The 13642-nt window shown below is 26.4% G+C and overlaps 3 protein-coding genes and 1 long non-coding RNA gene across 7 annotated transcripts; 2 read left to right on the top strand and 2 right to left on the bottom strand.

The window, feature by feature from the left end:
* The first annotated feature begins 167 nt into the window (after positions 1-167).
* On the top strand, positions 168-900 carry LOC147657552 (uncharacterized). Its single transcript, XR_015292295.1, has 2 exons — positions 168-591; positions 661-900. It is a non-coding gene; the product is annotated as an uncharacterized LOC147657552 (long non-coding RNA).
* Positions 901-1017: 117 nt separating this feature from the next.
* Positions 1018-3280, bottom strand: Deaf1 (deformed epidermal autoregulatory factor 1). Its single transcript, XM_003694829.3, has 4 exons — positions 2896-3280; positions 2060-2551; positions 1523-1984; positions 1018-1438 (listed from the first exon to the last, which is right to left on the bottom strand). The coding sequence occupies exons 1-4, from the start codon at positions 3184-3186 to the stop codon at positions 1238-1240; spliced, it is 1446 nt and encodes a 481-aa protein (XP_003694877.1). The 5' UTR covers positions 3187-3280; the 3' UTR covers positions 1018-1237.
* On the top strand, positions 3160-7525 carry LOC100869633 (uncharacterized). Of its 2 annotated transcripts, XM_086909146.1 has the most exons (10): positions 3160-3332; positions 3920-4148; positions 5067-5209; positions 5288-5440; positions 5526-5661; positions 5741-5868; positions 5954-6253; positions 6478-6726; positions 6860-7014; positions 7276-7525. In XM_086909146.1, exons 2-9 carry the CDS (start codon positions 4141-4143, stop codon positions 6979-6981), a joined length of 1239 nt encoding a protein of 412 aa, XP_086765272.1. In that variant the 5' UTR covers positions 3160-3332; positions 3920-4140; the 3' UTR covers positions 6982-7014; positions 7276-7525. The 2 variants fall into 2 exon arrangements, with proteins under 2 accessions (XP_086765272.1, XP_086765271.1); XM_086909145.1 differs by lacking the exons at positions 3160-3332; positions 3920-4148 and having other exon boundaries at positions 4981-5209.
* LOC100865082 (band 7 protein AGAP004871) lies at positions 7039-13364 on the bottom strand. Of its 3 annotated transcripts, none has more exons than XM_012488092.3 (10): positions 13246-13364; positions 12561-12684; positions 10377-10486; positions 10154-10226; positions 9988-10070; positions 9698-9901; positions 9578-9633; positions 9377-9455; positions 9148-9249; positions 7039-9021 (listed from the first exon to the last, which is right to left on the bottom strand). In XM_012488092.3, the coding sequence occupies exons 2-10, from the start codon at positions 12652-12654 to the stop codon at positions 8917-8919; spliced, it is 906 nt and encodes a 301-aa protein (XP_012343546.1). In that variant the 5' UTR covers positions 12655-12684; positions 13246-13364; the 3' UTR covers positions 7039-8916. The 3 variants fall into 3 exon arrangements, with proteins under 3 accessions (XP_012343546.1, XP_086765275.1, XP_003694878.1); XM_086909149.1 differs by having other exon boundaries at positions 12561-12696; positions 13246-13334; XM_003694830.4 differs by lacking the exons at positions 12561-12684; positions 13246-13364 and adding an exon at positions 11273-11619.
* Between the last annotated feature and the right edge of the window lie 278 nt (positions 13365-13642).

The following is a 13642-nucleotide window of genomic DNA, read 5'->3' as shown; positions in this document are numbered from 1 at the left end:
TTTTCAATTATATATAGCATCCCTTATTTGTTTTTATTTATCAAAATTACTATGCATAGTTTAATGATTTGTATATTATATATATTATAGATTATATTATAATATTTTTCTCATTTTTTTAAACAAAAAAAAGTCTGTACTTAATATTATTAAATTTAGCATTATTCATTGTAATTGGAATTCTAATGAAAATGCTAAATGTTAAATTCGAAATATGACCTTGCATGGTAAAGCATAAAGTAAAATTTATAAATATCAATTCTTATAATATTTTTATGGTATTGAATTTGTATTACAAATATATAAGAAAAAAATTAAAAATGATATCTATAGAAAAAGGAAAAGGTGAGATATAAATGATATTCGTAAAAACATAATTACCTCCTTTGGTCAATCATATAAATTTGTATAAAAAAATTATTTATAATAGTAAAAGTATATTTTTTAACTATATGCAATACAATACATCAGAGCCGCGCAAATAGGCGTGTCGCAAGAGTGCTTGCCATCGTTTGCGAATGATGATAAATTGCAGGCAATGATAGCTATCAAAGTGAAATGTTACTTTACCTACGTTACATAGCTGCATAGGTAAGCACATAAAACTTTAACAATACTTGAAAACATATGTAAATATTATACTATGATACTTTGTTTCAGATCATTACTCATATAAAGATTTATTGATTTTTGCTCCATTTATGGCAATATGAAAAATTTCAATATGGGCGACTGCCTGCGCGGCTTTGCAATACATACACACATCACACGCTACACATACCATACGCGCGTGTGCGCGCGCGCATACACACATACACATGATACGTAAATACGCGCGTCTATATATGCTAAAGTCTTTGTATTCTTAAAATACATAAGTGTATTTATACACGCACATCATCTATTTTTATAATTATTTGGTTCACAATCTTCCATATATATATATATATATATATATATATATATATATATATATTTTTTTTTATTTATAATTTTTTATATCATGATCTTAGAAAATTTCAATTTTCGTGTAAATTTACTTATTTACTTATAATATCATTACAATTTAATTTGTATACATACAAAATATTTACTACTATATATACAGAAGTTTTTGACTTGGTGGTCATTAAAGAAATTTTTTTTAAGTCTTCATCTCTTTTTTCAATTTTGAACTTTCTATGTTAGTTTGTTCAATTTCTATATTCCTTTGGTGAATAGGTGTAAGAAACACTAGCTATTGGTCCCCAGCAGTCGTAGCAAGAGCACTAGTATCTCCACTACTACTTTCAACTATAAGCATTACAGTTTCTGCAGCTCCTCTTACACATTCTACTTGATGACCTGCCCAATCTTTGCGTTGACAAAATGTAGAGCAATAAGGCGTTCGTCTGCATAAGGAACATTCTGCAAATGCTTCTCTATTACAGTTTGCACACTAAAAGTAAATAAATATTATGAAAAAAAAAGGTAAGTTCAGATAAAATATTCAGATAAAAAAAAATTTATCAATTCTTTTTACCTTTTTATTATGAGTATCCGATGCTGGTTGCAAACCAACAGTTTCAATAACATCTCCTCTACCTCCTAATTGTGCCACTAATGCTTGTTCTCTTCTTTGTTGTCTACTTACTTCCTTAGCCTCTTCCAAGGTACGCCTAAATTCATAAGCTAACTTTAACATTTTATTGGACATCTCGTCAAGCTTTTTAAATACATCGTCGCATTGTCCATTTTCTGCTTGATGTACATTTTGAACAACAGTATCTTGATCTTGTGGTTGTTGAACAACTAAACCATCTGTTGAAACAAACTGAGGCCATACTTCTTTATCAGGTACTACAATTTCGCCATCACTTTCGTCATTATTACTCCCATCGCGTGAATTATCGCTTTTAAGTTTACGCGATGGTGTTTCACTATCAGATGTATCTCTTGCCCTTCTTCTACGCTTATATGGTGTGAATAATCTTACAGGACCTGTCTGAAATATGAAATTACAGAATATTAATAGATGAATTGTAATTATTTATTATAAAACAGTACATAATATACTAACTGCACTGTCATCATCGCAACATGCCGCACAAGTACAAGAAGTAGCATGTGGCTTTAAAATTTGTTCATCAATTAATGTTTGTAAACTTCTACCACCAAATCGAATACTGCGTTTCCAATCTTTACTGGATGCTCTACCACAAAGTGCTTCAAATTCACTCGGTGTATACCAGTCTTGTCCAAGTTTGATACATCTTCCTCTTCCTCCAGATCCAAATCTACTTTTATGTAATTCTGCATTTGTATTTTTACATCTAACAGGTAATACTGCTAAATTAGCTGATTCTGACCAACTGCATATTGGTTGAGTACTAGCAGTAGATACATGGATTTGTTCTGATTCAGGTTCTTCTGTACTATTTTGAATTACTATGTGTGTTGCTTTTAATTCTCCATTCCATCGTAAGGAGTCTGTATCTTTATCATGCCGTGGTTCACAAATGAAACCATTATCCACACATAGCATCTGTTTAAATTGTCCTGAACCAGGCAGCTAGAAAAAATGAAATAATAAAGTTACCAAAATAAAATATAACAAATTATAAAAAGAAACATAATTATAGAAAGAAGTATAATTATAGGAAAATTATTTAAACGTATTTAATATCTTTTATACAATATATGGACAGGCGCACTTCAAGTGCACTTAATGTGTTAATGTTGTGTACATTGTATACATATAGTTATAGCTTATATGTGTATATAAAGAGCAAAACCCCACCTTGTTTTTCAATAATTTTTTAATGAGAAAATTAATAAACCGTCAGAAAATTCTATATTACAACTTTATTAAAGAAAAGTTTTTTTAATGAACATTTCGTTGTTTCAGCAACCAACCTGCAGTTGGTCTGATGTGATGACGTTGAAGGTCGTGCCGTTGGATGAATTTGCTACACCAATGATAGAACCAACAGGCAAAGAAACCGGTACACCAACTCCTGGAACACCAGGAACACCCGGTACTGGAGTGACGCTTGCCGTCACGGTAACGGGATGCGCCTTGTGCTCGGTCGTTAGGGCAGACGCCTCCTCGGTTTCGCTCGTCAACGGTTCGGACATGTCCGGTAGCACGGCGACACTTTCCGATGTTTGACTCTCCTCCATTTCGGCTGTTCTCGCCTCTCGCATACACTATGGCGTCAGCGCACGCTCAACACAGCGCCACAGCTTTTTGCCTGCGATTACTCGCGATCAGACAAGTTCGAGTTTACTCGACGTTTCTATGTTATTCACGATTAAATCAAAATTACAAGTATCGTAAAACAAGTCAAATGGTGAATACTTATACTATTATTATTTTTTCACAACTTGCAATAGAATTTTTATTACTTTTTTGCATAGATTATATTATACTTTGATATTGAGTGCCATCTTTATATACGATGAGCGCTTGGTTTAAATTGTATTTGATATATTTTAAAGATTTGATTAAAAAATTGTAATAAATATATTTTGTACTTAATTTATCACGATAATTTTCATGTTATAAAAACAAAACAAAATTAGAATACGAATGATAATATGAAAATGAAATTAATTTTTTGAATATGTTATTAATTATGTTTAACCTAATCCTATAAATAAAATATTAAAGCAAATGCCTATTTTTAAAAAACGAATTATTAACTTAATATGATTAATTATTAATTATTATATAATCAAGGTATTTATTTTTAACGAAATTATAAAATAATAATTAATATTTTTTAAATTATCTTTTTATTCGAAAAATATTTAGACAATACTTCAAAAAAATTTCAAGAAATTAAATTATCAATATTATAATATAATAATTAATGTAAAAAAGTTTATCAAATAAAAAATTTTCAATTTTATTACATGTTTATAAAATATTTTTCAGACAAATTAATTCCAATTATTGATAAAAATAAAACTGTTTGAAAAAGGATATAAAAGAAATAACAAATTTTTAACAAATATTAATAATTTCTCTATTTTTATCATCAATTCAATCAATTTTATATTGATCCTATATGCAAATATTTCCCAAATATTTTAATGGAAAATCGTATAAAATTATCTTTTTTATGTATAAAATAAAGTACATATATTTTAATTTTAATGGAAAGGTAATTAGATTAACATAGTTAAATCTAACATAAGTTTTAAATTTTCTAAATCTCATTGATGATATTGATGATACTTAGCCATGGAATCTATCACGATATGAACAATGTTTTTATAAGAAACGAAAATAAACATAGAAAAAAAAAAAAAAGAAACAATATAAATTCTCGAATAATTTGATGTGAAATATGCTGCAAAAACTAAAATATTATAGATTTAATTATGTTATCAATTATAGAAATAATTACTTCAAAACTTATTATAGAAAATTTATTTTTTTGCTTATTATTTATTAGACCATTGTATTATAAAAAATTTAAGAAAAGATGCTTTCTCAAATTTATTGTATCATATTTAAAGATTAGAATGACAATAGACATTTCAAATAAGTACTTATCGTGAAAAAAAGAAAGATCTAAATTTGTTTAATTATTGTTGTGAAAGTAAAGATTTTGTTTCGATTCAAGGGATAAATACAATAAGCAGATGTTAGAGATTTGTCGTTCGTTTCATTTTTGACTTTCTCTTAATTTGTTTACAGATTAACGGAAGAAAATAATTTTAACCTCTTTTTTTTTTTTGTTTTAATTAAATCGCATAATATTTAGACCGTGGAATACATGTTCTTAGATATATCAGTTTTCAAGCCTTCTGCGTTCGTTAGTTAAAGTGCATTCTTCATCAAATAAACAGATTTTTCTTTGAATAATTTATCACTTCATTTCATTTTTTCGTTTCATCTCTTTTTTTATAATTGCTATTTATATATTTTCTATAATTACTATTGTACAATAAAATAAAATTTTATATTACATTATATATAAATATATTATATATATTTGTGCAATAATGTATAGATACTATATAATTATATTATTATTATATTCTGTTGTAACATGTATAAATATTGACTCATGGAGTCCTCTTAAGAGATTTCGACATTTTTGGCGAACAATCAATAATTATGAAAATGAATCATTACCATTTAATTTTCAAAAAAATAAATTACAATCATTGAATGTCCAAAATATCATATCGAATCATGGTGGTAGAGAAAAACGACGTAAGCTTAAAATTTATTTTTTCTTAATAATATATATATATATTAAGTTTAATAAAATAATTTTATTTGTGCATCTAGTTTTTCCTTTATTCACTTTGATAAAATTTAATAATAACGTGTGTGTCGGATTAAATGGTGAAAATGGTACTTGCATAGCAGCAACGGAATGTTCGCAACGTGGTGGTATATCTAGTGGAATTTGTGCAAATGGTTACGGAATTTGTTGTATTGGTATGTTATAGTTTCTCTTTATTATTTAAATATTTTTAAATATTTTCTTCATTTTATTTTTTTTCTTTTTTATAAATTTGATCAGTGACCGTATCTTGTGGCGACATAACTAATAACAATAACACTTATTTTGTTAATCCGAATTATCCATCGACGTTCGACGGTACTACGTCTTGTCAATTAACGCTCGTTAAATCGCATCCAACCGTATGTCAATTTAGGTGGGCTACTAAACTATTTTCATCTCGAATATAATATTTTATTAATGAAATTCAATTTACAGAGAATTTTCTTTTATAGATTGGATTTTATGCACTTTAATATAAGAGGTCCGGAAACAACTAATCACCAATGTATTTACGATCAATTTATCGTTTCCGGGGGCAATCCGATACCTACTATATGTGGAAATAACGCTGAAAATCATTGTATGTAACACTGTTTTGTTATTATAAACTTTATATTGTTATATCTGTGCAATAAACATTATTTTTATATATTATTTATATATAGTATATATTGATGCTGGTCTTGGACAAACGAATCCCGTTACATTAACTTTTATTACAAGTGGACAATCTTTCGCTCGATCCTGGAAAATACAAATATCTCAAATCCGTTGCAATACTATATACAGAGCCGAGGAAGGATGTTTGCAATATTTCACAGGAATATCTGGACAAATAAAATCATTTAATTACGATCCTATCACTGGATTGCAATTGTCAAATCAAGATTATAGTATTTGCATTCGTATGGAAAGAAACTTTTGCGGTATTCAGTATATGATATGTCCAGTTGATGATAAAGAAGGTATATAGATAAAGAAGAAGATAAAGAAAAATGAATATATATATGTTAAAAATATAACATGTTTTTTATACACATATACATATATATATATATATATATATATATATATATATAAGTGTATATGTGAAAGATGTTATATTTGTAATTTAAAAACATATATTTATGTGAAAGACATTATATTTTAATTTAAAATTTTGTTAATATTTCACTATTTCGCGATGAAGCAACGATGTCCAACAATGGAACTCCTACGATACAAACAATGCGTTCTAACGCATTTACATTAACGGGAAATACGCAAGCAACACAGATAGCATCAATGACAGGAACAATCTGTCAAACCGATTGGTTAACAGTTCCATGTGCATTCAATACTGGTAGATTACCAACCAATATGATGACTTGTATCGATCGAATATGCGGTGGAACATTTAATGCGGAAAATCAAAATTTGAACGCTTCTTCTATCATTAGTAAATATATATTTATTTTTATTTTTTTGTCCGATATTTTTCTTTGTATTTTGTTTTTCAAATCTTTAAAATGAATTAATTAATAAAAATAATACCTTTTCGCGCGAACACAAATATTTTTTTTTTTTATCAGGTACCGTGAAACCTTTTAGATTAATTTTTCATACGGATAGTGTTGAAGCGCCAAATGATGTGGGAAACAAAGGATTTTGTTTGAATTATATACAACAACCTTGTACGACGAAATTAAGATAATTGGTTTCTTATTATAATCGCAACATAAAAATGGTAAGAGACAAATAATTATCGTAATAAAATGCAGAATTTTTGAATTTTTATTTGCATACATTAATTGTAAAATAAAGTAATAAATTCTTTATTGGTGTTAACAATTTGATGTGTATAAAATCGTTGAAATTAACATTTTGCTTTATCTAATTGCCATTTAACATTTTTTACATATTAATGAAGTGAAACAAATTATTCAAAATAAAAAATATTAACATCAATAAAAAAAATGTAATTGTCACTTTTCAAATATATTTTTAGATTGTTTCCGAGCATAGTGTTCGAACGAATCGCCTTACAAATACGATAAAAATATATTAAATACATCAAATACATTAAAGTAATATAGTATAACAATTAGAGATAGAAATTTGTACGTAAGAAAGAGGTAGATTAAAATCTTGAATCTCAAATACGATCAAAATTTTAGTAAGTTCTGAATCTCAATTAATCATATATATCAAGTTATTATATAAATAAGTAAAATAAACTTTTTTTTTTGACAAGAAAATTTTGATTAATTATCATTTTTATCCAATTTTTTCCAACGATGAATGGAAATGGAAGTTTATATTTTATATACTATATTGTTGAATATTACATATTCGCGTTAAATTTAAATTGTGTAATTTTTTTTTTTTTGTTTTTTAAATGATAAATATAATAATGGAATGTTATTTTCACATAATGTTATACACAATATGTTATTTATCGGGAAGAATTGCTTATACTAGACCAAATATCATTACAGGCCGGAAAAAATATACAAATAACATTCATACATTATTTACGTACTTATATGTACGTATATATATATGTGTAAGTATATATAATTATATTAATCAATTACTTCAATAGTGAACAGTCCTTTATATCAGTAACAAATACATAAGTATTATACATATATAATTGAGCATATATTATATTTATACGTGTATATCATTTACTTTACATACTAAATTAAAATTGTGTACATTATATCACGAATATGAAATAAATATCTTTTTGTAAATATTTTTTTGTACTTTCGTTCAATGAAATAATAATTATATTTTGAATATATTTTTATTCTTTTTAGAATTTTTTGTATAAAATATTATTTAATATCAATATGAAACAAAGACGAATAAATTTTTTTCAATCTAAGATTATATCAATTCGTCTGTAATAAAAATTTATATACATATATTATTTTTCCACATATTTGGAATTAATGTACCAATCATAAATATCTACTACATATGTCAAGATTAATAGATATATTCGATTAGTAAATATATTTATCCAATACATGATAATTATAAGTCCAAATTTTATAGAAAAGTTCATTCTTATTTTGATTCGATTGAATGGCAAAAATATATAATCAATTATTATAGTAGAATTTAACGTTTCTTTACTATTTTGATTGCAAGTTATCAATAAATCGATATGTTTAATTAATTTATCATATTTGTTGTTGAATTGTAAATTAATAAAAGTTTCAATATATATTTAATTTACATATATATTTACATATACATATATATATATAATATGTAATATATATTCTATGTTACAAAATTTATCGATAAATTATTTTGTATATAATGATATAATGATAAGGTATAAACCGTTTTGCTATTATTGATAAAAAAAGGATTGAGTCAATACTTACACATATATATGTATATATATTATATACTTACGATTGGTTGTTATCACTTTTGGAATTTATCTTATTTTTTAATCGAATATTTGCGGTGAAAGTAAATATATTATTATATTTATGTGATCCTCTTATGTTATTGAGCCGATTATGTTAATTATACATTATACGCATTCCTTATAAGTAGAAGATTTTGGATGACTTTGTCCGAATGATAACCATTTGATTTTATTCGTTATATTAAAATTGAGATATTAAGAATCCTTTGTAAATCCGGCTCTCATGAAATACGTTAATAAATCAATAGGTAATGGGAATACAATCGTTGAGTTTTTCTCTGCAGAAATTGTGTTCAGAGTCTAGAAAAAAAAAAAGTAAGAAAAAAAAAAAAAAAAAAAAAGAAAAATTAACAAAAATAATCGATCCCGCGAAATAGATTATTGGCAAGTAAAATTGAATCGATAAAAAAATGGGTTAGTACATACTTGCAAATAACGAAGTTGTAATGCAGCAGGTGAATCACCGATTACCTCCGAGGCTTCTCTTAATGCCCGACTAGCTTTTTGTTCACCCTCCGCTGCGATAACCTACATGTATTTACGTAAACGTATTTATGGATCTCATTTATTAACATTTTATTATAGAAAAGAAGAGAAAAAAAAGCAAAGAATTTAATTTGAAAAGAGTTTGTTTTTAGAGAAAAAAAATATGAACCTTGGCGCGAGCTTCACGAGCAGCTTCAGCTTCCGCAGCCATAGCTCTTTGTAATTGGACAGGCAATCGTACATCTTTTCTGTGGAAAAAATTTATCATATTTGTACACACACACACACACATATACACACACACACATATAGGTGTAAGTAAATATGCAATTTACGATGCAATTTTATTACGTTGAAAATATATACTTACATTTCGACTCGTTCCACTTTTATACCCCATGTATCGGTAGCTTCGTCTAAAGAGACCTGACGATTTCAAATAAAACATTGAATATGTATTTTGTTTGATTTCAAATTGATATCAATTTACCTGCATATTTCCGGAAATTGTTTCGCGTTCACTAAGAATTTCGTGAAGCGGTCTGGTTCCCATCGTATTACGAAGTGTAGTTTGAGCCAACAGTTTTGTGCTGTGATGAGCGTTCTCAACATTCGTGATCGAAATCGTTGCGTTGTTCACGCGATAGTACACTACCGCGTCAACCGATACTGTCACGCTATCCTTTGTCAAAACCTGATTTTAATCAAATACTTTTATCAATTTTTCTCTTCTTGTTGATCATTAATTTAATTAGCTAAGTGTGAATATGGTGACTTTACCTCTTGAGGTGGTACATCGTATGTTCGTGTGCGTAAATCGACTCGAGCATAATTATCCACGCAAGGCAAGATGAAAAAGATACCTAGAAATATATAGTATTCGCTCGATATTAATAAATACATATTATGTATATGTAATAATCATGATCTATAAGGGTATTCTTACCGGGTCCTTTAGCACCGCCAGAAAGAAGTCGGCCTAAACGAAATATCACAGCTCTTTCATATTCTTGTACTACCTAAAAAGTTTTTAAAAAAGAACAGAATTCTTTCTTCCTTGTTGTGTTAATTTAATTAAAATTTTCTGATTATTTTTTTGCCGTTCGAATATTCGTCAAATAAATGTTAAAGTCAAGACAAATCAAAATTTTATTTTCGCGATGTTTTACCTTGAAACAAATGAATAATGAAAACGGCATCGTAAGTATCACGATAATCCAAGACAGTATCACAAGAATATTTTTACAGGTATCATTGTTCGTTTGAACGTTTTCGTCAACTGAAACAATTAGAAAATAATCAATAAAAAGTAATCTATATTTATATTAAATATATATAATTAATATTTATATTGAAAATTCGATTTATCTTCTTTCTTATCATTTTAATCGGTTTAAAAGTAGAAGATTTTGATATTCGATCATTACACGTATATATATGAATTCTACGAAATGTTATATTATATAATTAAGTTCAGTATACAGTTGATTCAACGAAATAAATGCTCAATTAAATGTAAAATAAAAAATCAATAATCACTAAGTTCGAATATACATTTATCATTATTAAACAGAAATAAAAAAAAAATATAGATAGTGATATACACATATTTATAGAAATATTCAGTGTTATCATCGATTTTACTGCATGCAATACTTTCGGTCTATTTACACGCAGGTCGATACGGGTGTGTACAACCTACATTTAGAAAATTATAGGTAAAAGATTAAACTAAAAGTAGATATGTAAAATTTTTGTAGTACATGTAACAAGAAAATAAAATGAAATGAAATTTGAGATATAAACCTAACTTATTAAAAATTTGTAAAATTAACACTTGTTAAAAAACATTTAGACAACGTATATTTTGACATTTAAAATCATTTGCCATTAGTTATAATAAATCATAAAATGAGAACGACTGGTCGTACGAGATATGTCATCATTATGTGAAAATATATAGCTTAATATAAGCAGTGAAAATGTGTTAACAATGTTTTTCAAGCTTTGTTGAATTGTACGAAAAATTTTGAATAGAACCAAGTTAATCTGCAATACTGCTTACCATTTGTCATCTCGAAACAATTATTAGACTTGATTTGATTGAATTGAACGTATATAAAAAATTACACGAATCTTTCTCTTTCACCGATATCTTTGAACATTGAATAGGATAGATAAGAGGGATTGGTTATTTTACTGAAAGAAATGTGGTAGGACAAAGTTGAGCTTCAACGTATTATTTACTTTACACGATTTAATTAATAATTGTTTATCTATTTATTTAATCACCCATCCAAAGTAGAGGAAAGTTGTCTTTCTTCCCTACTTTTTTCTCTCGTTTTTTTTTCACTATTTAACTTTTACTTTCGTTTAAATGTTGTCACTGTTATTCCTTTCCTCTCGTCGACTGCTCTCCTTCTTTCAGTCATTCCGACATGCGCAAAATGCGTACACCCCTACTTTTTTTATTTACAGTTTTTTTTCCTTCTGATTTTTTTTCTATTAATATTAGTTTTTTAATATCAAAATATGATTTTCCCTTTCGTAACACATGACGTTGTACAATAATGCATGACGTTGATTTCTCTTAGAAATTTTTTAGTTCGTTATTTATCATATGTTGTATATCATTTATTGTTCATTACGTGTGCAAGTCGTATTTGTTTTTGAGATATCTATTTCTATTGATTTATTAACGAAACAATTCATTTTTAATTTATTGAAACCCATGATATACAAAATTAATACAAAAAATGAACAATAGTTTATTGGAAAAGTTTGGAAAAGGAAAAAGAAAAAAAACGTTTGATCTTTTCTATTTCTCTGTACTGAATGTCACAACGATTAATAATGACAAATGGTTTCTATTAGTAATTCATTTTTTCAATAATTTCAACATGCATGATGTATCGATAACGAGTTTGAATTATTTTTATATTATATTATATTTTATATTATTAAACGAATTAAATTGATTGTTTCAATGTTTTAATATTTTGAAGAAAAGAATTAAGGATAAAATTAGTCTAGAACATTATATATGAATATATAGATAAAGATATGTGTATATGCGTGTGGAATCCACGTGCATCGAAATAATCGATGACCTTGTCTTTGATAATGTGGTTATATTACTTTATTATAGAGTGTAAAGAAAAATTTGACCTTCTTTATACTCGAGAAATATTTTATGTCATATAGTCTAATTCGATACCATATGAGTTTCGATTTTACTGAATTTGATTATATAATTTGATAAATATAGATATAAATTATTTAAGTTTTAAGGGAATTTATTATTTTTTTTTCTTTCACGTAAAATAATAGAAATTTGAATTACTGGAACTTACCGTCAACGATACGATTCTGTATATCATCTGGACGCGTGTTAATCTGTATCGTTGATCCGTTTCCATTGCTTATAGTTGCCATAGGTATAGACATGGGATTCACGCGGAATTCAAATCTCGCCACCTAAATAAAAAACTGTATAACATGTAAAAGCGAGAAATATAAGTTGCTTTTGACATAAATTTAAAACCGAAATATAGAAAATATAAAGACTAAATGGTTAATTCCATTTAATATAATTATACATTTATAGTTTATTTATATTTGCAAATAATAAAAGATAGGTTACATTAAAAACGTGTAACATTTTTTATAATGAAATTAATATATTAATAATCTTATAAATCAATATAATAATAAATAAAAATAAATAAAAAAAATAATAAATAGCTTTGTGTAAGTATATAATATTCAATTCAAATCTATCATCGAAAAGTTTACTTTATTCTTTTTAATTTAATTTCATTTTCATAATTAATATATTATGTTTATCGAGACTTTCTCAACGTACGTTCGTATGTAAGTTGAACATACAATAATAATGTATTAAAATATATGATTATTGTTTTTATTACTTAGTAGTTAAAATAAACGAATACAAATGGAGTGAATTGAAATTTTTTTCATGAATTATTTTTATGTATAAACATGAAAAATATTGAAAATGAATGAATTATTGTATACCTTGTTTCAATTGTTGCGTGTCGTTGAAAGAGTTGATAAAAGTAATGAAGAAAATGTTGTGATGTCTGACTCTATATATATATTGGGGGTGGCCGCCGCCCTTACTAGTAGTACAGAAAATGTATAATTGACCAATCGATTTATTAAATTGCAATTCGCGTTTTTTTTTTCTTATTTCACTATTGAAACAAAGCTACATGAAAGTTCAGAGTAACAAAAACACAACATAATATAATAAATTTCTGCATTTTCTTTGAATAATCAATATGAAATAGATTAATTATTCAATGATATGAAATAAGATCTGATCATAATCTATATCAAATTGATGACATATAAGAATTTTAAAAATTACAAAATTATTGACAGACATAATATATATATAAATATAATATAG

This window comes from Apis florea, unplaced genomic scaffold (genome assembly GCF_048593485.1).
Source record: "Apis florea isolate Af1SG1 unplaced genomic scaffold, ASM4859348v1 contig_3081_pilon, whole genome shotgun sequence".
Classification (NCBI taxonomy): Eukaryota; Metazoa; Arthropoda; class Insecta; order Hymenoptera; family Apidae; genus Apis; species Apis florea.
This window is presented reverse-complemented; position numbering and strand designations above follow the sequence as displayed.